At 43.9% G+C, this 25,064-nt stretch overlaps 1 protein-coding gene across 1 annotated transcript in view; it reads left to right on the top strand.

Moving 5' to 3' along the window:
* Window positions 1–13,779: 13,779 nt before the first annotated feature.
* Window positions 13,780–25,064, top strand: part of ext1b (exostosin glycosyltransferase 1b) — a 108,989-nt gene continuing 97,704 nt past the window's right edge. The window contains exon 1 of the mRNA XM_014177609.3: window positions 13,780–15,641. Coding sequence (XP_014033084.1) covers window positions 14,698–15,641 — 944 coding nt within the window. The 5' untranslated portion in view covers window positions 13,780–14,697. The remainder of the gene's footprint in view (window positions 15,642–25,064) is intronic.

The following is a 25,064-nucleotide window of genomic DNA, read 5'->3' as shown; positions in this document are numbered from 1 at the left end:
GACATCTGAGGCCATGGTGCCAACCAAGACAGCGGCACAGGTCTCCCCTGTGCCAACTCAAAGAGTCAGTGGGGAAGAGAGGCAGTGAAAGTCGATGAGAGCCAATAGTATGGCGGCATAAGTGAATCTGGGGGTCAATGAGAGCCAATAGGAGCACGGGAAGGGGGAAGGAAGGGTTAATGGGGGGCCAATAGCAGAAGTGCAGAAGTACAGATACAGTAGACTGTGGTTTCCCTCTGTTTTCCTGTTCAGCTCCAATGACTACGGCAGAAAGTGTTTCAAAAAATAGAATTGAATGTGTTGCATGCTATTCACTGAACTGTGCACCACGAAAAATGTCACAAGTTAGGGGTGAATCCTAACTTTCACTTAAGTCAAATTTTCACTTAGTCATTCATTGATGTCAATGGGAGACTAAGAGAAAATTCAACTTAAGTCAAGTTAGGATTTGCCCCATACCACACTGAGATAAGTTTCATTATGCACTCTCTTTTATAGACCATACCCGGATATGGGCAAATCTATGCATCAAAGTGGATATCTTCACTGTCACTGAGATATGTGTCTCATAAAGTGGGTTGAATATCCCACCCAGCTAGCCAAGCTCACTGAAATGTGCATTATCACTCTGATGTGCTTTGACAATTCCAACTGCCTCAATATTAAACCCTTTTGAATATGGAATGAAACGCTAGGTCAGATAAACATCGCAGTCAGCCCCAAGTATGTGCTCCAAGTGTGTGGTGAAAAGACAGACCTGCAATGGTATTCATGCATACATAGATATGGCATGGCATTCACTCCCACTTGCATAAAATCCTCATTCCCACATACACAAGAGATAAAATACAAAATCACATGGCTTTAGTGATTTCTCTGCCACAGACATACATGCACACATAGGGTGTTTCTCTAAATGCATACTACCGTGCTCCGAGCACGGGAGAGTCAGAGTATGTCCAAATCAAAGTATGCGAAACGGAGCAAGGAGGGCAATTCTTGAATACGTACTCCGTTTGTAAAGTTTTTGAGGCACGCGTCGATGCAAGCTTCAACGGAAAGTATGCAAGAAATATGACGCAACCACGTGAAAAACAATGCAAATTTCTTGAATTCAGTGGTGGCCATTATTTGAGTTGAAGCGAGAGAAAATACACTCCTAATTTGGAATGACATTTTAATTAAACATTTTAATTAGTTTATTTTTTTACTTTTACACCTTTTTCTCCCCAATTTCGTGGTACCCAATTGGTAGTTACAGTCTTGTCTCATCGCTGCAACTCCCGTACGGACTCGGGAGAGGCGAAGGTCGAAAGCCGTGCGTCCTCCGAAACACAACCCAACCAAGCCTCACTGCTTCTTGAAACAATGCCCACTTAACCCGGAAACCAGCTGCACCAATGTGTCGGAGGAAACACCGTGCACCTGGCGACCGTGTCAGCGTGCACTGCACCCAGCCCGCCACAGGAGTCGCTAGTGCGCGATGGGACAAGGAGATCCTTGTCGGCCAAACCCTCCCCTAACTCGGATGACACTGGGCCAATTGTGCGCCGCCCCAAGGGTCTCCCAGTCGCGGCCGGCTGCAACAGTGTCTGGACTCCAACCCAGAATCTCTAGTGGCACAGATAGCACTGCAATGCAGTGCCTTAGACCACTGCGCCACTTGGGAGGCCCTTGGAATGAAATGTTGCCTATTCGCATCTCATATGTTGCCTGAATATGTTATCTTGATATGTTAATAAATACATGCTGTGTTAATTTTGTCATGTTTACCTGCCTACGTACCGTAGATTGCAAGACCATATTAAGTCAATAGGGCTAACTGGCTAGCTACCCACAAAGAATTGACATCTATCTTGCATAATATTAGTTTTAGGTAATTTTGCCTGTTAAACTATCTGGTTAGCTACACTATTACGATTCACATATAGCTAGCTGATAAAATGAGGTAAAACGGTTGCTTTGTGTATATCTTGTTTGGTCTCTATTGCCATTGTCCTGGCTGGAAGACTGTTCAGTGAATGGGGAGGTGAGTTAATGCAGTACGGGGAGTGTGAGTGCTTCTCAAATGTATTGTTTTATGCATTCTCCACACTCGTACTCAAGAGAACGCCGTTGGAGAATGCACTCGGAGCATGAGAGTGAGGAGCACGGTATTATGCATATTGAGAAACACCCATACACTCAAATATACACACACAACACACACGCAATCACATAATAATATTCACAAACACACGTCTGTCTGTGAATTCACTACACACACAAACACCTCTGTCTGTGAATGAATTACTGGTCTCTCATAATAAGCCTTTTCAATCCGACGGACCCGGCGCTTATGATCTGGCCCACAGGAGGGGCCCAGACACTCAAAGCCTCTTTATCTTCCCACTGTGTGCTGATGCATTGAGAAGGGAGCGGGATGCAGCCCCCCCCCTGCTGCCACCTCCTGTCATAATTGCCCATGCCTTCCCCCACTAACTACCTGGGATGGCAGCACTTTGTAAGGCCTCATCGTGATTAATTGCCTGAGTAACGTTGCTGGAGTGGTCTACTTCTTGCATGTGGGTCAGGTTGTATTGTGTGTTGACAATGAACCTTGAAATACCCAAAATTAAAACAAAGACTTTGGCTAAAATGTACACTATCATTCAAAAGTTTGGGGTCACTTAAAAATGTGCTTGCTTTTGAAAGAAAAGCAAAACATTTTGTCCATTAAAATAACATCAAATTGATCAGAAATACAGTGTAGACAATGTTAATGTTGTAAATGACTATTGTAGCTGGAAATGGATCGTTTTTAATAGAATATTTACATAGGCGTACAGAGGCGCCCATTATCAGCAACCATCACTCCTGTGTTCCAATGTCACGTTGTGTTAGCTAATCCAAGTTTATAATTTTAAAAGGCTAATTGATCATTAGAAAAGCCATTTGCAATTATGTTAGTGTAGCGGGTTTCTTATGCACCACAGGAGAACCAAGAAATGAAGAGCGACACCACGGCTGTCTTTTAGGCTTTTATGTTGATCTGCAATAGTATTGTGAAAAGACAGGACAGGAACACATCAGTCTCCAATGCACCACCTGACAAGCTGTTCTTTCTCTCTGTGTTTTCTCAGACTCTCACAATCACACTCATACATAAAGCCATAATGTATAGTATAAAATAATAACCAGTCCTTAATACAAAGAATGTATAATCTTAATTCTTAGACAATAGAACCATACCTGCAATAGTATTGTGAAAAGACAGGACAGGAACACATCAGTCTCCAATGCACCACCTGACAAGCTGTTCTACACAGGAGCATGAAGAAAGGTAAAACACATATCCTGTCTCACATCCCCAATACATTGCTAGGTGCTTTCAGTGTTGATAGTAGGAAAATACAACAACTCATGTACAAAACCACTGCAACACAAACAAGTTACAACGTAAAATCGCCTTAGAGGGCAAAAACTACATCCCCCATAATGCAACACCATCACTAGTTGGCAGCTCAGCTAGCCGTCTGCATCACAGAAAGAAAGGCATGCTAGCTAGCAACACTTTTAGCACTCTGTAACTATATTAATAACAACAATAAAACTCTGAAAGTTACGTGATTCAATAGTCTCCCACTCCCATATAACAATATCTACAGCATTAACCTTGGGACGTTTTATTTATTTCACGTTACGGACTTCTACAAAGGAGTAATCTGCAACCCATACCTTTCTCTCTCAGTGTTTTCTCAGACTGAGGAGAGCGGGAGCTATGGGTAGTACCAGGGTGTTAGTAGGTGACGTAAGCACCCAGATAAAATACATTTAATGAAACAAAACCCGAAGATGTTAACATCATTCAGCTACTGTAGCTGCCTACCTAACATCAACAGGCATCACCAGTAGACGCAACAATTAAAATTAGAAACCAAAAGTTCCTGGCGATCATAGCGATCTGACTCCCCCCTTCTGTCTGAACTTGGAACATTCCTGTTCGTGGGCTTTGGCCACTGACCCTCAACCTGATTGTTCTGTTCTGCGTTGTGTACTATTCTAATAATTTGAAGTTTGCTGGAATAATCATTTTAACTCTACTACATTAGCACAGCTGAAAACTGTTGTCCTGATTAAAGAAGCAATAAAACTGTCCTTCTTTAGACTACTTGAGTATCTGGAGCATCAGCATTTGTGACAACGTCAACAGTGAAGAGGCGACTCCGGGATGCTGGCCTTCTAGGCAGAGTTCCTCTGTCCAGTGTCTGTTCTTTCACCCATCTTAATCTTTTCTTTTTATTGGCCAGTCTGAGATATGGCTTTTTCTTTGCAACTCTGCCTAGAAGGCCAGCATCCCAGAGTCGCCTCTTCCCTGCTGACGTTGTGCGCTGGGGCCTCCCACTCCTCTTTCTATTCTGGTTAGAGCCAGTTTGCGCTGTTCTGTGAAGGGAGTATCAACCCCAGGTTGTCTATGCATCTCAAGCCAACTCCCTCTGGCTGCCGCTCCGCCCAACACAAGCCTTCAAGTCTCAGCCATGGTTATTCCCCACTGGGCACAGATGTGAATTTATTCCACGTTGGTTCAACTTAATTTTATTGAAATGTGTGCCTAGTGGGTCATTACGCAAGTCTAGTTCACTGAACCACCTCCAATTCACATGATAAACCCACTTTCCCCCATCCACCCCGTAGTGAAATAGTGCATTTTATGCATAGTCTACTTACTAGCAGATACAGACACAGCACAGACTGTCTTGGGACACACTAACCCTCATTTCTCTCAGTTCACCTGGAGGCTCTATTTTACCTTATGCATTTTTACAGTATGCTGTCTCTCTCTGCAGAGATAAAGAATTTGTTCCACATTTTATACTTATATGAGTCCTCTAGGTTTTTAGCTCTAGTACAGTGAATGGAATGTCTGATAGTGACACTCCAAGCTGTACAGGCAATCCCAATCCCAGACGAGAGAGAGAAATAGACAGAGAGAGAGACATTTTATCTGGCCTGAATTGGCACATTTAAATACAGCAGACAACCATTAAATAATCTTAAAGACAGATGAGAGGCAGAGAGAGACACACGGAGAGAAAAACAGGGTGCAGCGCCAGAGAAACGGAGAGAGAGAGAGAGAGAGAGAGAGAGAAACAAACAGAGAGAGCACCTTTCCAAGAGCCGGCCCTGACACAGTCTTGACACTTGGACTGTATTTCTCAGAAATGGCAGAGCGTTGAACTGTGTCTTCTCAAGCTCCGAACCAGCTGTCAGTGTGTTCTCAGTGTGTACTCAGTGTGTACTCAGTGTGTAGCGGCGGCTGTACAAACCTGCCAACTCCTGTCTGAACACACTGTGGCCCTATATTATCGCAACGTCCAAGGCCCGCTGGTTCTCTCATGTCTCTCCATTCTCTGCCTGGGTAGCCTCCTCTGTTTAGACCCAAGCCCATCATGTCCGGTGCCGGGTGAGGCCTGACTTACAGGATATGAATCTTCGTCTTCGGTGTGCCGTGTGCGCCATTGGAGCGATGCTCTCCCTCTGCTCTACTTCCCTCCCACCATCTGGGTTGTTGACACAAGGCGAAGCCAAAAGTTCAGGTTTAGAAATTCCCCAATTTCACAGGGTTTAGGGTGGATACAGGAGAGATGATTTATATCTAGGAGAGGTGATTTATGACAAAGACCCCCTCTTGTAGAGGGGTGGAAGAATCAGTTGGAGGTGGCGATGCTCGTTTCAACACTGCTCATTTTAGGGCCTTTTCGTGAGAGCGTAATGGCATGAGAGAGAGAGAGAGAGAGAGGTTCGGTTGTCTCCTGTGGTCTTTTTTTGTGTGTAAATACTGTGTTACTGTAATGACACACATCTGCAGCTGTGTTACTAATGATGGCCAGCCTGACTGGTCTTTGTCAATGAAAGGGTTTTTGTGTGTGTGTGTGTGTATGTGTTTGGTTTGGCAAGCACATGTACACTGAGTGTACAAAACATTAGGAACACTTGCTCTTTCCATGACAGACTGACCAGGTGAATCCAGGTGAAAGCTATGATCCCTTATTGATGTCACCTGTTAAATCCACTTCAAATCAGTGTAGATGAAGGGGAGGAGACAGGTTAAAGATGGATTTTTAAGCCTTGAGACAACTGAGACATGGCTTGTTTATGTGTGCCATTCAGAGGGTGAATGGGCAAGACAAAAGAGTGAAGTGCCTTTGAGCGGGGTATGGTAGTAGGTGCCAGGCGCACTGGTTTGAGTGTGTCAAGAACTGCAACACTGCTGGGTTTTTCACGCCCAACAGTTTCCCGTGTGTATCAAGAAGAACATCCAGGTAACTTGACCCAACTGTGGGAAGCATTGAAGTCAACATGGGCCAGCATCCCCGTGGAACCCTTTCGAGACCATGCCCGACAAGTTGAAGCTGTTCTGAGGTGCAAAAGCGGGTGCAACTCAATATTAGGAATGTGTTCCTGTTTTGTACACGCAGTGTATGTGTGTGTGTGTGTGTGTGTGTGTGTGTATGCATGCTTTTGTGTGAGAGACTTGGGGGTATAAATGTGCTGATGACGTGTTTACTATATGTAGGGGGTGATCTGTACATTTGGGGAGACATATATGTTAGAGGGGTACAATAACAAACAGATTTAATGTGGCCCACTTGACAGAAGCACTAGAGTCATATAAACCTAATGGTTTCCACATATTTTGTTTGGTGTACATATCACCAGTCATAATGTAAAGAGCAGATACACTGAAGTCCATTCAGTCTGTCATCCAAGCTCACTATATCCTTATGACTTAGATATTGCTTTTGACTGGGTTTGTATTGATCCTAAAACAAACTGAAACAAACAAGCTGTATGAAATTACTGAAACTCTTGTGGGAACTCAGTAATTTGCCATTCTGGAAAATCTTTGAAGGGACTTAGCCTTATCATACAGAATAGCAAATGTTGTTCTATAATCTTCATGTTCGCCTCCGGCATTCTGTCCCTGCCTCAGTCACCACACCCGCTTCAACATTAAAACAAATAAAGAAACTCCCCACAACTGACAAACTTATTTAAAACAAACCTGATTTTCAAGAATAAATACCCGGCCTGCCTCCTTATCCCCACCCACACTTCCTTCTCGGCATCCACGCATAGCTGACTTTCATTTTCATCCATATTTTTTCCTCCGGACTAAACAAATTAGGAAGCAAATGAGGAGGGAGGAGAGATGGGTGATGAGGCATAACAGAGGGAAGGGGAGGAAGAGGAGAGGAAGGGAGAGGGATACCCAACAGATGATAAGCAGAAGAGTAGGAGAGAGCTTAGGCCTATAAATGGTCAAGAAAAGTGTCAGAAAATAAGGGCTGAAAATGAAACAGGAATGTGTTGGCCTTTTTTCATCCTACTGTAGGTAAAGCCAGGAGTTTTTCCTGACCACATGACCATGACTTGACCATAATCATATGTCACGATGTTCCAAATAACCAGGCAAACAATGTACATTCATATTGACGGTCTTCATTTATCTACATGTCACGACTGTATTGATGGGAGATTTCTGCATAGTTTCATCAGTCTTCAGTCTACATTCCAATCCGTACCTCTAAACAGTGTTTCTTCCAAAGACATCCTCCAGCATTGTTTGCCTGACCAAGTTAATTGCAGCATCCAGACAATAAAAAGTGCATGAATCAGCAGCAACAACAACAACATGCGAGAGCAGCAAGACACAGAATGTTCTGTGGTAAATCCGGGACAGCAAAGAAAGACAGCTTGAAGAATGAGACATCCAAGAGGAACAAGTGAGTTCCATACAATACAAGCTGTCAGCAGATAGTAAATGTTTGCTCAAGGACTTCAATCAATAGTCAAAATCAATGGTAAACATGGAATATAGAGAAAATATTGTTTTTACCATACAAGGTAGATAGACAAGTCATTTTGTGGACTAATCTATTATATTTGGGGGAACGGCAGTCCAAGTGGATTGAGTGTCTAGTGTCATTTGAAGTGTTTTCTACTCCATGGAATATGGAGAGCAATTGGTGTTTTTACCATACAAGGTAGCTCGATGATATATTGTTGACCAATTCATTATAGTTCAGTCACGATATAAAACGTCTCAGTGGTTGGATTGGTTTGTTGTGAATGGTGGAACAAAGTGGGGGTTTTTTTTACACTAGAAATGTTTTCTACTTCAACACCATCATATAACTGTAAATCCCTACACGGTAGACCTCCTTCTGCCCGTGAAAACGCTTGGTAGTAACACTGGATAAGCATGCATTAGTGCTCTATATTGCACACTGCTAACAGTCTCCCAGTCCTCAGTAGTCCGTGTTACTTCGTATAGCGAAAAGACTAACACAATAGGACGTTCATAATTAACCCCCGCTGCTGTCAAGTCATGTGAATGGTCGGACATGTCCTCACTTGTCATTTTGACCTTTTGTGTGTGTCATTTTCTCCTCCATCAAGCCAGCTGCCTGCATCCCTCGTTCCCCTGTGAGGGGTGGGTCATTGATATGTCCTCGCAGTGTTTCACAAAGTTTCAAAGACTTGTGGAGAAAATTGTTCTCTTACTCCGTGTATTTAAAGTATATGCTTTGTTAAAGGGGATTTCTGATTAATTTAATCATTTTACATCCGTGGTGAGAAATTGAGCCATGTCTATTTGACTGTGGGTAATCAGAGATATCTGCTATATACTGACGGTATCAAAGCACATAATGTAAATTCTCTCTTACTCACTGACTCCATCTTTCTCACTTCTCTTTGACACTATACTTTGTTCTCTCTGAAGCTAAGTCTAAAATTAGAACGAGGAGTAATTAAAGTGGGTAAACAAGGAAAAGGGTGAGAGACAGAGAAAGAGGGACTTTTTCCCTCACAATGTTCGGAGCATCTCTCCAGCAAAGAATCATGGCAAGGACTGCATCCAGCTCTCTGCTCCCATCCAAGCAGATTGGAAGAGGGAAATGGAGGATCGGGCAAGAGGCAGTTCAAAGGGGCGAGGAAAGCCACTCGAATCTTTGGCAGTGGAGTTAATGCATTAATATTCACACTGCAATGGAGGGCTTTGCCCCATCATCTCGTCAAAGAAAAAGAGAGGTAGAGATTGTGTGTATGTAGATGGCAAATACAGTGTGTGTAATGTACGTGTGTGTGTGTGTGTGTGTGTGTGTGTGTGTGTGTGTGTGTGTGTGTGTGTGTGTGTGTGTGTGTGTGTGTGTGTGTGTGTGTGTGTGTGTGTGTGTGTGTGTGTGTGTGTGTGGCGCTCAAATGCAAGGGCTTGTGTGTGTGTCATTGCTTTCACTATGAATAGTGTGCAGACATAATCTGTGATCGATATGATTTCCTTCCAGTATCTGTAGGATTACTACGGTCCATTTATTATTCTATACGAGTGTGGTTTGCGTGGATAATTGTACATTAAGTGGATTAGCATGCAGTGGGAATCCCTAATGGGAATTAGCTACTTTGCTTTGAATGCACATAAATCAAATAATCATGCACTGTAGTACCCATCCACTTCTGCAACATCAGCCTATTTTAAAGTGTTGAAATCCGTGCTGTTGTTCATGTTAATAAATAGTAGAGAGAGTTTCGATACCGACACTTGTTATGTTTCAGTTCTGCAGTTACTTGTGTGATAGTCATATTTAATGTGGTAAGTCTCTGTTAGGTTGTTATTTGACACTATTCATCATCTAAGGATCTCCAACCTCTTTGAGTGTCAGTTGTTTCTTCTTTGCCAAACAACACTCAACCAAAAATAAGAGATTCTTTCTTTAATCATGAAGTTTAAAACAATGCCATATGTAAAGTACCTCCTGCAGGCTTTTTTGACGAGAAACTCTGCGAGAATTATCTTTTTTTTTTATTCTCCCGGCTTCAATATCATCCAAATACCAAATCAAAATCCACCTCGGATGAATTGCAGCGGAATACAAATGAGTGGTTCAGGAGTCAGCGGCAGGGATTTTTAATGAGGACAAAAACCCATCACCACATCTAACCTGCTCCAGTTCATTTGCTGCCTTGGCGTCCCAATAGAATTCCCGTTGAAAATTCAGAGTTTTGGCTCTAGCTTGCTTTGAGCCCGGCAAACGATGGCCGTCCTCCTCCCACATCCCAGAACATTTAAACCCTCACTTTGCCTAAAGCGATCCCTGCTCCTGCAGTGTAAAGGTCATTTTAAATAAATAAATAAAGGAAGATTGCAATAGCATCCCACACACCAAGCTCTGAGCAGCATTTGAAAAGTCTAGGAACGCCAACTTAACATTCATTCGCCTGGAGGTATTCCGTGAGCGTGCGAGTAGGAGAACAGAACTTCCAAGACCACACTAACTCCCACTCAATAGCCATATCTACATTAGTCACATTGTGCCTGTACTGTACAATACTACTGTACTTGTGCCTGTACATTACTACTGTACTGCGTAAATACCTATGGCCTTTTAGTCATTGTGAGATTTATTTTGTCTTTGGGAAAGTCTACCACAAATGTTTATTGCATTGGGATGTTGAGCCCTCAAGGATTTGAACGCGCAGGATTCTATTAGATACATTTTATATTTATCCTCCAAAACTTTTCACCTCTCAGAGTTTGCAGATATCATCCTTGAGAATTAATAAGAACACGTCGGTGACAAGACAATGGATATGGAGTGAATATTTGAACAGGTGTAATGTATCCTAAATCCATCACAACAATGTCACAGATAAAAATGGTGTACTGTAGAACACACACCCAAGGAGACCATGAACAGGAGATTACATCAATTTAACTCAATTCAATGTTTTTATGAGCCTCTCCATCTCCCTGTGAGTACAAAGTGACCTCTATTAGGTTTGGAAACCCTTTATTGTCACCCCATAACAAATCCTGGCCTGCTGTGTTTTGGTTTCCCATGAGGGTGTCTTGGGGCTTTGCGGTTGGGTTACACGGCCCTGTTGTGTGTCTGTTTATGTGTGTCTGTTTGTGTGTGTCTGTTTGTGTGTGTGTGTGTGTGTGTGTGGCTTCTCCTACACATACACACTCCGTGCTCACACACACACTCCGTACTCACACACACACACACACACACACCCTCCATACTCACACACACACCATACTCCCACACACACACACTCCGTGCTCCCACACACACACACACTCCATTCTCCCACACACACACTCCGTACTCACACACACACTCCGTACTCACACACACACACACACACACACACACACACACACACACACACACACACACACACCCCCCCCCCCCCCTGTGCTCACACACTCTGTGCTCACACACTCTGTGCTCACACACACACACTCCATACTCACACACACACCATACTCCCACACACACACACACCGTACTCCCACACACACACACACCCGTGCTCCCACACACACACACACTCCGTACTCCCACACACACACTCCGTTCTCCCACACACACACTCCGTGTTCCCACACACATACACACACTCTGTGCTCCCACCACACACACATCTTTTAGCCAGGCCTAGCTGCTTCTCCAGCCTCCAGGAGCGCTCAAGATCATTACATCCTAAGGGGAGTTATCTGTGCCCGATCTGCAGCGGCTAGAGGACTCTCAAAGCCTGTTTTGTCTTCCGCTGCCTAGAACTCCCTAAACCCTGGGATTACCTTCCCAGCCGTGGGTATTTGTTTACCACAGCCCAAATTTACTGTGGCCTTTATCACGGTTGCCTGCTGACACGGGGAGGAAGTTCTGCTTCACACACAATTTATCTGTATACAAGGGGAACAATAGCAATACTTCAGATAATCCAGCTATTCTCAACCAACCAGAGGAGCCCTGTTTGGAGTTGGTTCGTTTAACTCATGTAACACTGTGCAAGAAAAGTGGGTCTAATTAGGTATAAAATATAACCACAATTAATTGGTGATTAAATTAAATGGGATATCTCCGCCATTGCCAGCGAACAATTGCCACGAACAGCAGTGTAGGTATCTCCTGTGTCTGAGATATGCACATATCTGAATGAGGGGCACAATTAATTTCAAAAGTGAATGAAGGGATCCATGTGGACCTAAAGGTGGCTGGTGTTGGGGGCCTAAAGGAGGCTTTGTCTCAACAGCACACTAATACCCTATTTACACTATATTTGGCATGGGTCCCCACGTCCTCAAAAAGTTCTACAGCTGCACCATCAAGAGCATCCTCACCGATTTCATCACTGCCTGATATGGCAACTGCTCAGCATCCGACCGTAAGGTGCTACAGAGGGTAGTGCGTACGGTCCAGTACATCACTGGGTCCAAACTTCCTGCCATCCAGGACCTATATACTGTGTGGTGTCAGACGAAGCAGCCAGAAAATTGCCAAAGACTCCTGTCCCCCAAGTCATGGACTGTTCTCTCTGCTGCTGCATGGCCAGTGGTACCGGAGCGCCAAGTCTAGGTCCAAAAGGCTCCTTAACAGCTTCTACCTACAAGCCATAAGACAGCTGAACAATTTATAAAATGACCACCTGGACTATTTGCATTGACATCCCCCCCTTTGTTTTTACACTGATGCTATTCGCTATTTATTATCTTTGCATGGTCACTTTACGCCTACCTACATGTACAAATTACCTCTACTAACCTGTACCCCCACACATTGACTCAGTACCGGTACCCCCTGTATATAGCCTCATTATTGTTATTTTATTGTTACTTTTGTATTATAATTTTTTTACACTTTAGTTCATTTAGTAAATATTTGTTTAACTACATTTTCTTAAAACTGCATTGTTGGTTAAGGGCTTGTAAGTAAGCATTTCAATGTAAGGTCTACGCCTGTTGCATTCGGCGTATATGTGACAAATACCCTTTAATTTTATTTGAGCTGAGTCGAACCAAGCGGACCTGGCCTGGGTACAGATCCACACTTCCAAGCTGGAACCAAGCTGGAATGGAGATGAGGAAATATCCAAGCCAGCACAGTATGGTTCAGGTTGGCCCGATAGTGTGACTCAGGCAAATGATCAAATAACATATCAGAGCCAGCATGGTATGGTTCAGGTCAGACTCGGCACGATAGTGTGACAACGGTAATAGTGAGGCTGGCTAACCACCAGGATTCTGGCTCAGCTCCCAGTCGGTCCCTCTCAGTGGGGACATCTATAATTACCCTCCCACCTCCCTATACTAATTGGGCGATAAAAAACAAGGATGGCCCCTTCACCCAGCCTGAGCAAATGGCAGCTGTGTGGATTATATGAGGCATGGTGAGACTTCTCGAGCGCTTTGGTGCTATTAATCTCTGTCATTAGTCATACGGTGCACTTTACTTTGGTTTGTGTGAAAGACTAAACTTTTTCAGATCTCCACCTTTATAGTTTTAAATTATTTTTATATTTGTGAAAATCTTAATTGAATAGATGTAGTAACACACAGCCTATAGGCCTAAACTTCCACTCACTCCTGATGAACCATCAATTCGTGCTGTGTAAATGTGACCCTAGGGCACTCAACTTTGGTTGCTGTGATTTTGTTTGCACACTAGAGAGCAACTCTGATTTTTTTGGCCACAGTGTCACTTCTACTATAAAGGAAATAACATTAAACGAGTTATTTCAAGACAGTGGGGACAGTGTATAATCATTTACGTGCAACACAATCTGTAGAAAATACTTACGCATAGATATTCTACATTTTTCGGTGTTTTACTCGTGCTTTAAGTTATTCGCCGAGAGGGCTCCGGTTGTGAATGGGTGCATTTGAAGCACCGCCTTTTCCGGTCCCAATCATAGACCAATGAGAAACGCGTATGCACACTGATGGGACGTTACGTCAGCTGCCATCGTGTCGGGATTGGAATGTTAGAGTAACAATCGAAACAATTGAGCATTTGGTAATTGGACACTAGAATCAAGGAATCCTGTTTTTGTACCGATTTCAATGTATTTGCAAAGTCACATTGTTACAGTAAATACTGTTTGAGGTCGTTGCGTCCATTTCTTCGATTGTATCAAGCTCCTATTCTCCGATGAGATTATTTTTGCGTTGTATGAGGTCTGTCGGGAGATTAAAACATAAGAGAAATGCAGGGATTCGTGAGGCTACAGTTGCGCCGATGAACTGCTCTTGTTCTACCACGGCTTCCTCGTTCGGTCATTGAACCGTGGAGTGAAATATATCGCCGGAGAGAGCGCGAGGAGTCCGCCGAATTATACTCCCGAGACGTCTGGATCTAAAAGCCGACCTCACCGAAGGCTTTAAACCACAGCCAGCGTGTTAACACATCTTAACCGTGGGATACGTTCTTCTGTGTTGGCCAAGGCAGGAAAACCACATGAACCCCTGCCGCTACTCTACAGGGGAAAGAGTTGGTAAAACGCTTCGGGCATCTCTAACCCGGCGCAGTTTTACATTTGAATACAGACTGGCTGAATGAAAGAGGGAGAGAGGGGCAAAGGGACTATATGAATGTTTTTACTTGGTCGGGGGAGATTTGTGTTGCCCAGAGCCACTATATTGTGAAATGGTCAAACTAGATAGAGGGAGAAAACGCATTTAAAAATCGCCCACATGCGCTGGATCAATCGCTGGATTGGGGAACGGAATACGAAGAAGGGGGAAGACGCGAGTTTGAAATCTTTGGAGGCTGGAAGATGGCGGAGCGGTGTAGTTGGAGGTGGTGAGAGCCTAACTTCGGGACACTTCAATTTTATTTGTAGAAAAACTTGCCCCTATTCGTAGGACACATGCAGGCCAAAAAACGATATTTATTCCTGCTCTCCGCCGGTGCATGTCTAGTTCTACTGTTCTACTTTGGAGGGGTACAACTTCCAGCGTCGGGCAGAAACCGGCATGACCGTAGCCACAATGGATATCGCCCCGACCAGCCGTGGCCACACTTCTCTGACCCTTTACAACAGTTCCTACCCTGGGATCAACTGGACACTGAGGAATACAACATTCACATATCGCCGAGGCAGAAGAGGGACGTTAATACAAGCGTGTACAAAGGCAAAAGATGTCGCATGGATTCGTGCTTTGATTTCTCTGCGTGTAAAAAGAACGATTTCAAAGTGTATGTCTACCCCCAGCAGAAGGGGGAGAAAATCTCAGAAAGTTACCAGAATATTTTATCGACCATTGAGGGCTCCAGGTTCTACACCACTGACCCGGGACAAGCTTGTCTATTCGTCCTGAGCTTGGACACCCTGGACCGGGACTCGCTCTCGCCACAGTACGTGCACAATCTCAAAACCAAGGTCCAGAACCTTCATCTCTGGAACAACGGCAGAAACCACCTCATCTTTAACTTGTACTCTGGGACATGGCCGGACTACACGGAAGACCTAGGTTTCGACATAGGCCAGGCCATGTTGGCCAAGGCCAGCATCAGTACCGAGAATTTCAGGCCCAACTTTGACGTGTCCATCCCGCTGTTCTCCAAGGAGCACCCTAGGACCGGAGGGGACAGGGGTTACCTAAAGTACAACTCCATTCCACCTTTCAGGAAATACATGCTGGTGTTTAAGGGGAAACGATACCTTACAGGTATAGGGTCAGACACGAGGAATGCCTTATATCATGTCCATAACCAGGAGGATGTGGTGCTCCTCACCACCTGCAAACACGGCAAGGATTGGCAGAAACACAAGGACGCACGCTGCGACAAGGACAACGCAGAATATGACAAGTAAGTTATGACGTGTTGACAGATTAAAAAGGACTGTACATGAAAGCTGTTATAAATGTGTTATGTGGGTCATATTACCACTGTGTAAACGAAAAGTGGTTACTTTTGTCCTACGGCACCATTCCAAAACAGGCACCATCGCGCGCATCCTTGAGGTTCTCCGTTGCGCGCGGCCTGGTGTGTGTGTTTGCGAGCAGATTGTGAACTCGTATTTTATTGGCATACAATGCCATTGACTGCCATTCTTGGGGACTGAAATGGCTTATATGGTTCTCTTACTGTTCTAGCGTGAACGAAAACCTCGCCAGCCAGTCAATTACCTTTCCGGTTTGAATAAATCACCCCCACCCACTTCACTGATATTGCAGCCAAACGAGGATATGCACTGACACGTTTTATTTGCCCTATACTTTAAGGGAATAAAGCAATGTGCACTGTAAGAGTGGTGTGGGAGTGTGCCCTTGCTATCACACTGCTATAAACTCCACATTATAATGAATAAGTACAACACTTATTAGGCCTAGACTTATCAGCCAAATCATGTTTAGTTGGAATAATTTTGTGTAATGCTGTTAATTCAATAAGGCCTAGCCTATATCAAGTAGTGCTACATCCACAATCCTTTTCATTGTAGTGTCCATATTAGGTTTGATAGTAGGCTAAGCTTGTGCTTTGCGTGTTATCACTGATTGTGGAGACCACAACTCGTCTTTTGGTTGTAATAATGCCAGTGTAAGTCACCCAAAGGATGGGCATCGCGTTGTAACCATGGTAGGAAACTATGTCATTGAAGTTTGCACAGAGCGTTGCCAAGTCTACTTCTCCGAGAGTGAGACTGGTTTATTTTAGGCCAAGTTGCCTCTTGCTTGAATATCTCTCTAAATCCACGGTAAACTTGGGATACGTGAAAACTCAACCCCCTCTTATGCTGGCCCGATGTGAGTTAAAATGTTTAGTGAAGTGAGATATTGGCTTCCACAGTACTCCATTGAAGACAAAATATTTCCAGTCACTTGTAAAAGCAGGAGAGGGGCAATGACTAGTACTACATCCCAAATGGCACCCTATTCCCTATATAGTGCGCTACTTTGTTTTGACCCGGACCGAAAGTAATACACTGAATAGGGTGCCATTTGGGGGACACTAGCTCTTTAGGCTTAGTTTGGTCAAAGGGAAGTATAACTTAAACAGAACTTTTCATTAACTGAAACTCACTGAGACGAGAACGCATTGCCCCATGACAGAGCGCCAATTGCAAATATGCTGCAACACCATCCCCACAAGTAAGTGCTTGTCCATTTGTCATCCCTCTCCTCTTTATCTCCCCGTTCGATCTGCTCTTCTCCCAGTGAGATGTCTTTGGCTCGTGTCACCTGGAGAAATGTGTCCTACGTTATCTGGATTCCAGGCATCCCTCCCTCGACTGCTCACCTTTCCTTTGGCCCGGTTAGCACTGACATGGCTTGGCCCGGTTAGCACTGACATGGCGTGGCCCGGTTAGCACTGACATGGCGTGGCCCGGGACAGCCAGGGAGTCTCTCTCAGTCAGAAACGATGGTGAGAATGCTGGAATGCACACACGTGTTGGAACAGCTGTTTGGGGTAATGAGGGAACGGTGCCAAGGTGAAAATACTGCAGCATACCTGGATGCATTTCACTGCACTTTGGCTTCAGAATGGCAACAGTATCAACTGCGACCCTCTCCTTGGTCCTGTGGGGCTCAGTTTATAAGAGCGTGGTGCTAGCAATGCCAGGGTTGTGGGGTCGATGCCCCTATTGGGTCACACATACTAAAATGTAGCCTATGCACTCATTATAATTGAAGTCACTTTGGATAAAAGCGCCTGGTAAATGGCATATTTTATTTATATATATATTCTCAATTCTGTCCATGGAACTGTTTCCACAGGGGTGCCCCCCCCCCCCCCCCCTTTCCCATCGCGACCTTTCAGCCTCTAAGAGGAATGTGGCAGGAGCAGCAGATATTGGAAGGCTGTTAAACACAGGCAGTGCCTGGTAGCCCTGGACACTAAAGCTTAGACACACAAACACACACACACACACAATTAATTTTTCCGAGAGTTGCAATCACTTCCATTCTGAATCACTGGTTCCACTTCCATCCATGGACAAGCATCAATAACAGACGCCATTCATTGATACATTATCCAATGAGCTTTATGAGTTGCTGACTGTAGAGTCTGGGACAGTCAGTGGGGGGAAGCAATTCAATGACAAATTACAAGGAATTCAATACTTTGGTTCATCACAATCCTATCTGCTGCCCCATGTGTATATGCACTGTTAGTTACAGCACGCCCATGGGCTATAGCCGAGTACTCTGTCATAAACGAGTTAATCTGTGTCAACTTTCCAAACCGTGTGTTTTGGCGACGTCTGTGAATTGCTTGTTTTCTCCTCCTCCATAAGTTACCCAGCAGACCGCTGGATCAGGGACCCCCCCCCCCGATTTAATAGTTAACCAGGTCTGTTGGCTGGTATTGACTTTGTACTTTAGCCTCTTCACTACAGGCCGCCACGTCTCAAGGTCACTCCAGGCCTAATATAGTGTATAAGAGGTCATACAATACGTTTTGTAGTGATTCCTATGTTGATGTAAAGAATATTTGTTGCTCTGTGGTGTGTAATGAGGAGCAAACAGACACTGCCCTTGACACTTATGAAATTGCTTATCCCAGTTGCTAATAAGCATGCGCCCATTAAGAAAATGACTGTAAAAACTGTTAAATCCTCGCGGATTGATGAGGAATTGCAGAATCGTATGGTTGAGAGGGATGAGGAAAAAGGAACGGCAAATAAGTCTGGCTGAACAACCTGGCAAAAGTACTGCAAATCGAGAAATCATGTGACTAAACTGAATAAAAAGAAACTACACTGAAACAAAGATAAATGACAAAAAGATTGATAGTAAAAAGCTTTGGAGCACCTTTTTAATGACATTTTGGGAAAAGGCAAACTCCGCTCCATCATTCATTGAATCAGATGGCTCATTCATCACAACCGACTGATATTGCCAACTACTTTTAATGATTTTTTTTTCATTGGCAAGATTAGGAACAAAAGCTGACATTACACATTGTCTATCAACAATGACAAGCCACCGGGGTCTGACAGCTTGGATGGAAAATGACTGAGGATAATAGCGGATGATATTGCCACTCCTATTTGCCATATCTTTAATTTCAGCCTACTAGAAAGTGTGTGCCCTCAGGCCTGGAGGGAAGCAAAAGTCATTCCGCTACCTAAGAATAGTAAAGCCCCCTCGGTCGGCTATTTGAGCCAGTAAATCGGCCTGTGAAGCCAGTGTGTCTATGTATGCGGATGACTCAACACTATACACGTCAGCTACTACAGCGACTGAAATGACTGCAACACTTAACAAAGAGCTGCAGCTACTTTCAGAATGGGTGGCAAGGAGTAAGTTAGTCCTAAATATTTCAAACTAAAAGCATTGTATTTGGGACAAATAATTCACCAAACACTAAACCTCAACTAAAACTTGTAATAAATAATGTGGAAACTGAGCAAGTTGAGGTGACTAAACTGCTTGGAGTAACCCTGGATTGTAAACTGCCATGGTCAAAACCTATTGATACAACAGTAGCGAAGATGGGGAGAAGTCTGTCCATAATAAAGCGCTGCTCTGCCTTCTTAACAACACTATCAACAAGGCAGGTCCTACAGGCCCTAGTTTTGTCGCACCTGGACTACTGTTCAGTCGTGTGTTCAGATGCCACAAAGAGGGACTTGCAATTGGCTCAGAACAGGGCGGCACGGCTGGCCCGTGGATATACAGAGAGTAAATGTTAATATGCATGTCAATCTCTCCTGGCTCAAAGTGGAGGAGAGATTGACTTCGTCACTACTTGTATTTGTGAGAGGTATTGACATGTCGACAGCACCGAGCTGTCCGTTTTAAATGACTAGCACACAGCTCAGACACAAATGCATACCCCACAAGACATGCCACCAGAGGTCTGTTCACAGTCCCCAAGTCCAGAACAGGCTATGGGAGGCGCACGGTACTACATAGAGCCATGACTACATGGAACTCTCTTCTACATCGGCAACTCTCTTCTACATGCAAGCAGTAGAATCAAATAAAAATGTAACAAATATATAAAATACACTTTATAGAACAGTGGGGACTGTGAAGCAACACAAACGGGAACAGGCACATGCATACACAGACAAAACATACGCACTATACACACACGTACACATGGATTTTGTGTTGTAGATATGTGGTAGTGGAGTAGGGGCCTAAGGGCACACTTACGAATGTATTGTAATGTTTTTAAAATTGTGTAACTGCCTTAATTCTGCCGGACACCAGGAAGAGTAGCTGCTGTCTACGGCTTGTCTAAAATATAGTGATATTTTGGAGGTTTGCAGCCCAAGGCTGCAATACCGGGCCGCTGGATAGGAGGAATGCTGCATTTTCATAACTGACATCACCATGAATTTTCCCGCTGGACTAAATCCGCTTGGATGTGAGAGGAGTTCCATGCTATCGGAATGATATGGAAACACAGAAGTGATTTTGGGGCGACAATGCCATATTTTCCTTTCCTCCTTTACGATGTGGAGCTTGGCATTTTGTTGACACAGTGCCAAAGATGGACTAGAAACCCGTTAAGCAAAGACCACATCCCTGTCTTATGTTAAAATAGCATTATGAATTCCATTTTTGGAAAATGTCAATGGCGATTTATTCTCTGGGCAGATAGTGGCATGATATTAGAGTGGATGCGGCACTGGAGGTTAACAGACGTGTAATTTGTTGTGTGCTGCGGCTCTCATCCATACTCGGGGGAGGGGGGGGGGGGTTGTCTCATGCTCCCTGGGTCGCCGTTTTTGGTTTTCTCGTCATATTAATACGTCATGAATATTTCATCGTCCTCTCACTTAAATAAAGCGCTGGGCCGTGATCTGTAGGAAGTTATCAGGGAATGATAGTTTGCCTCAATTAGCGCGGTGTGATTGTTTCTGGGGAAGATGTAGTCTAGCCTACACTGGCATGGTTGTTTGTATCTTCTGTCAATCTCGCCTCTTTCTCGCTGTGTATATGTACCTTTTTATTTATTTTTAATTTTTATTTTTTTTATCTGTGGAATTGTGTTCTAGTTATTCACACCTCATGCAGAGTGCTTCACTTGTCAGATACTAGACAGCTGTGACCTTCTGAGACAAGTGTAGCGTTAGTGCTCTTTCTGATTGTGAGAGCAGCATGGCCTTTTCTTCCTTCCGAGCAATCGCAGATGTCGAGGCTATCTCGTTGGTCCTAACTGTTTGTGTGGTGCTTGCTCCTGATCATGCTGATAGGCGTGAGGATGGGTCATGACCTCTCTGTGTGTCCCTGGCTGAGTGATGAAGGCGAGGCCGCTCTTAGCGACCCACAGTCACCAGAGGGATTGCCATAATGACGTGGCCGCTGGCTGGTCTGTGGTAGCTGAGAGACCAAGATGGACGAGACTGACCGACCTGAGGCTTTACTAGCTCAGTCCCAGTCCAGCCATCTCCGCTTGTCTAGTGGTGGAGAGGGATTGATCAATTGGGAGTGTTTCACCCAGAATGAAAAATTGATCGCTGCAAGGTGAAAAAACGAAAGTATTTTCATCCTGGACTGTCATGGAATGCTTGAGGCATGAATGAATAAGGGAGGGGTACAGATGGTAAAAGCCTCTCTCTCTCTCTCTCACTCTCACTCTCACTCTCACTGTCTCTCTCTCTCTCACTGTCTCTTAAAGTGATGAGTTAGGCAGGTAAGTTAACATGCTCAGTTTAGAAGGTACTAAGGAAGCAAGCCAGACAGCTGGTTGGCTCTTTGAAGTCAATTGAGTGAGACGGGTAGCTGACTGGTTACATGTAAAAAATGAATGAGACAGGCGTGTGATTGGTTGCCCATTACATTTTTGCTCGGAGGTGGTAGGAAGACATTGCGTCTACATTATGGAAGCAGAATATTTTTTTTGTTTGTTTTGACATCTGTCTCGTTTAGTGGATGAAAGCCTTATGTCTTGGTATTCTCTACTATGTGGCACGGACTATTTACTTTTAATTCTCATTCTTCTGGGGTCATATTTTCCTCAACTCTTTCACCACCTCGGGCTGTTAATCTCCGGTTTGTAGCCGTACATAGCCAACATTCTAAAAGACAGCCCACTTTTTTTAGTTTGTTTCTCTGGGTATCTATTGACTGTAATTGCTTGGAATTAGATTTAGCTTACTTTACGAATCCATTCATAACCGATGAAGCCTGTGGGTCATCGCTGTAAATTATTTTCCATAAGGCACTTCCTTGTAATCTGTTGTTTTATTGTCTTCTGGGGAGCTCCCACTGTTAGGCTGCTCAAAGTAGCCCAATTGGCACAGGCTTTACGGTCGGTGTGAATATGCTGTGGTTGCATGCTTGTTATCCTGTTCCCGCCCCTACTACAGTGCCTCCAGACAGTATTTTGTTGTTACTGCCTGAATTTTAAAAGGGATTAAATGGTGATTTTGTGTCACTGGCCTGCACACACTACCCCATAATGTCAAAGAGGAATGGGTTTTTTTCTTCCATTTTTTTACAAACAAATTAAAAATGAAAAGCTGATAGTCTGGAGGCAATAAGTATGCAGTACATTCGGGAAAGTATTCAGACCCCTTGACTTTTTCTACATTTTGTTACATTACAGCCTTATTCTAAAAGACACAATACCCCATAATGACAAAGCAAATGACACAGTTCAATCTTGGTTTCATCAGACCAGAGAATGTTGTTTCTCATGGTCTGAGAGTCTTTTAGATGCCTTTTGGCAAACTCCAAGCGGGCTGTCATGTGCCTTTTACTAAGGCATGGCTTCTGACTGGCCATTACCATAAAGGCCTGATTGGTGGAGTGCTGCAGAGATGGTTGTCCTTCTGGAAGGTTCTCCCATCCCCACAGAGGAACTCTGGAGCTCTGTCAGAGTGACCATCGGGTTCTTGGTCACCTCCCTGATCAAGCCCCTTCTCCCCAAATGCTCAGTTTGGCCGGGCGGCCAGCTCTAGAAAGAGTCTTGGTGGTTCCAAACTTCTTCCATTTAAGAATGATGGAGGCCACTGTGTTCTTGGGAACCTTCAATGCTGCATACATTTTTTTGGTACCCTTCCCCAGATCTGTGCCTCAACACAATCATGTCTCGGAGCTCTACGGACAGTTCCTTCGACCTCATGGCTTGGTTTTTGCTCTGACATGCACTGTCAACTGTGGGACCTTATATACAGGTGTGTGCCTTTCCAAATCAAGTTCAATCAATTGAATTTACCACAGGTGGGCTCCAATGAAGTTGTAGAAACATCTCAAGGATGATCATTGGAAACAGGATGCGCCTCAGCTCAATTTCTTGTCTCATAGCAAAGGGTCTGAATACTTAAGATATTCCTGGTTTTATTTTTAATAACTTTACAGAAATGTCTGAACTGTTTTTGCTTTGTCAATATGGGGAATTGTGTGTAGATTGAGGAAAAACAAATATTTAATACATTTTAGAATAAGCCTGTAATGTAAACAAAATGTGGAAAAGTGAAGGGTCTGTATACTTTCCGTATGCTCTGTAAGTATTCAACTCTGTTATGCCAAGCCTAGGAGTAGGAGTAAAAATGTGCATGTCACAAGTTGCATGTACTCACTCTGTGCAATAAGTGTTTAACTTGATTTTTGAATGACTTCCTAATCTCTGAACCCCACACATACAATTATCTGTAAGGTCCCTCAGTCGAGCAGTGAATTTCAAACAGATTCAACTGCAAAGACCAGGAAGGTTTTCTTATGCCTCACATAGAAGGGCACCTATTGGTAGATGGGTAAAAACTTAAGCAGACATTGAATATCCCTTTGAGAATGGTGAAGTTATTAATTACACTTTGGGTGGTGTATCAATACAGGTGTCTTCCTAACTCGTTTGCCAGAGAGGAAGGAAATCACTCAGGGATTTCACCATGAGGCCAATGGTGACTTTAAAACAGAGTTTAATGCCTGTGATGGGAGGGGACTGAGGATGGTCAACAAATCCAACACACATCACTGAGTACCACTCTTCGTATTATCAAGCGGTGGCTGCATCATGTTATGGGTATGCTTGTCATCGGCAAGGACTAGGGATTTTTATTTTTTACTGAAAAGAGCTAAGCACAGGCAAAATCCTAGAGTAAAACCTGGTTCAGACTGCTTTCCAACAGACACTGGGAGACAAATTCACCTTTCAGCAGGACAATAACCTAAAACACAAGGCCAAATATACACTGGCGTTGCTTACCAAGATGACATGTCGTTGAGTGGCCTAGTTACAGTTTTGACTTAAATCAGCTTGAAAATCTATGGCAAGTCTTACATGGCTGTCTAGCAATGATCCACAACCAACTTGATAGAGCTTGAAGAATTTTAACACGGTGATTCTAAAGGTGATTCTATCATATCTTGACTCAGGGGTGTGAATACTTATTATGGGGTGTGAATACTTATTATGAGGTATTGTGTGTAGATGGGTGAGAGATCTATTTAATCCATTTAGAAGTCGGGTTGTAACACAACAATGTGTTAAGTCGAAGGGTATGAATACATTCTGAAGGCACTGCACGTGGACTCGTTGGCTCTACCGAGTTCTGTGCAGACCCTAAATGTAACAAAAAAATTGCCTCCATCTGCTTGCTGTGGAAAACAGCAAGAAATAAATTGTGGAGGACAAATTGAAAAGATTCCATTGGATAAAGCTATCACAGTGAATACGTATCTCGGCAGGAGGGACTCTTGTTATCTGCGCATTTCTAAAATATTCCGGCTTACACGTGACAGGGGAATAGTAGGCTAGGAGAAAGTGCTTGGGGGAGCTACGAGGTATAACTGGGAAGCTGATTCATTTGGCTGTCTAGAAGTTAGCTCACTTCACTGCTCTTAGCTTGAGTGTTTTTCTCTATGATAGTAGAGCTTTATAAGGTTATGTCAATCTAGCTAGCACCTTGACAAGACAGTCCTGGAGTGGGTCATGGAGGAATTTTTTATTTTACACCTTTTTATTTAACTAGGCAAGTCAGTTAAAAACAAATTCTTATTTACAATGGTGGCCTACCCAGGCCAAACCCAAATGGCAGATTTTATGGCCCCAGGAGCAATTTAACAACACCTCAGGCCTGTACTTCAAAGGAACGGCAGATTGCTTAAGTCACCGGCTATCCTCAATACACTGACCTCATTCACTTTTCACCACCACGAGAGCAAAAACAAACACTTCTCTCCACTGACTTGATATTCAAATAGTAATTTGCAACAGGGCGAAAGCTGGTGTTACTTCAGTGACTGACGATGCCTTTTTCAAGCATGTCGACGTGTTTGGGAGAAAGTAGGGGCCTGGTCATCAGTGTTTTTTTTTATTTTTATT

This window comes from Salmo salar, chromosome 27 (genome assembly GCF_965601325.2).
Source record: "Salmo salar chromosome 27, fSalSal1, whole genome shotgun sequence".
Taxonomy (NCBI): domain Eukaryota; kingdom Metazoa; phylum Chordata; class Actinopteri; order Salmoniformes; family Salmonidae; genus Salmo; species Salmo salar.
This window is presented reverse-complemented; position numbering and strand designations above follow the sequence as displayed.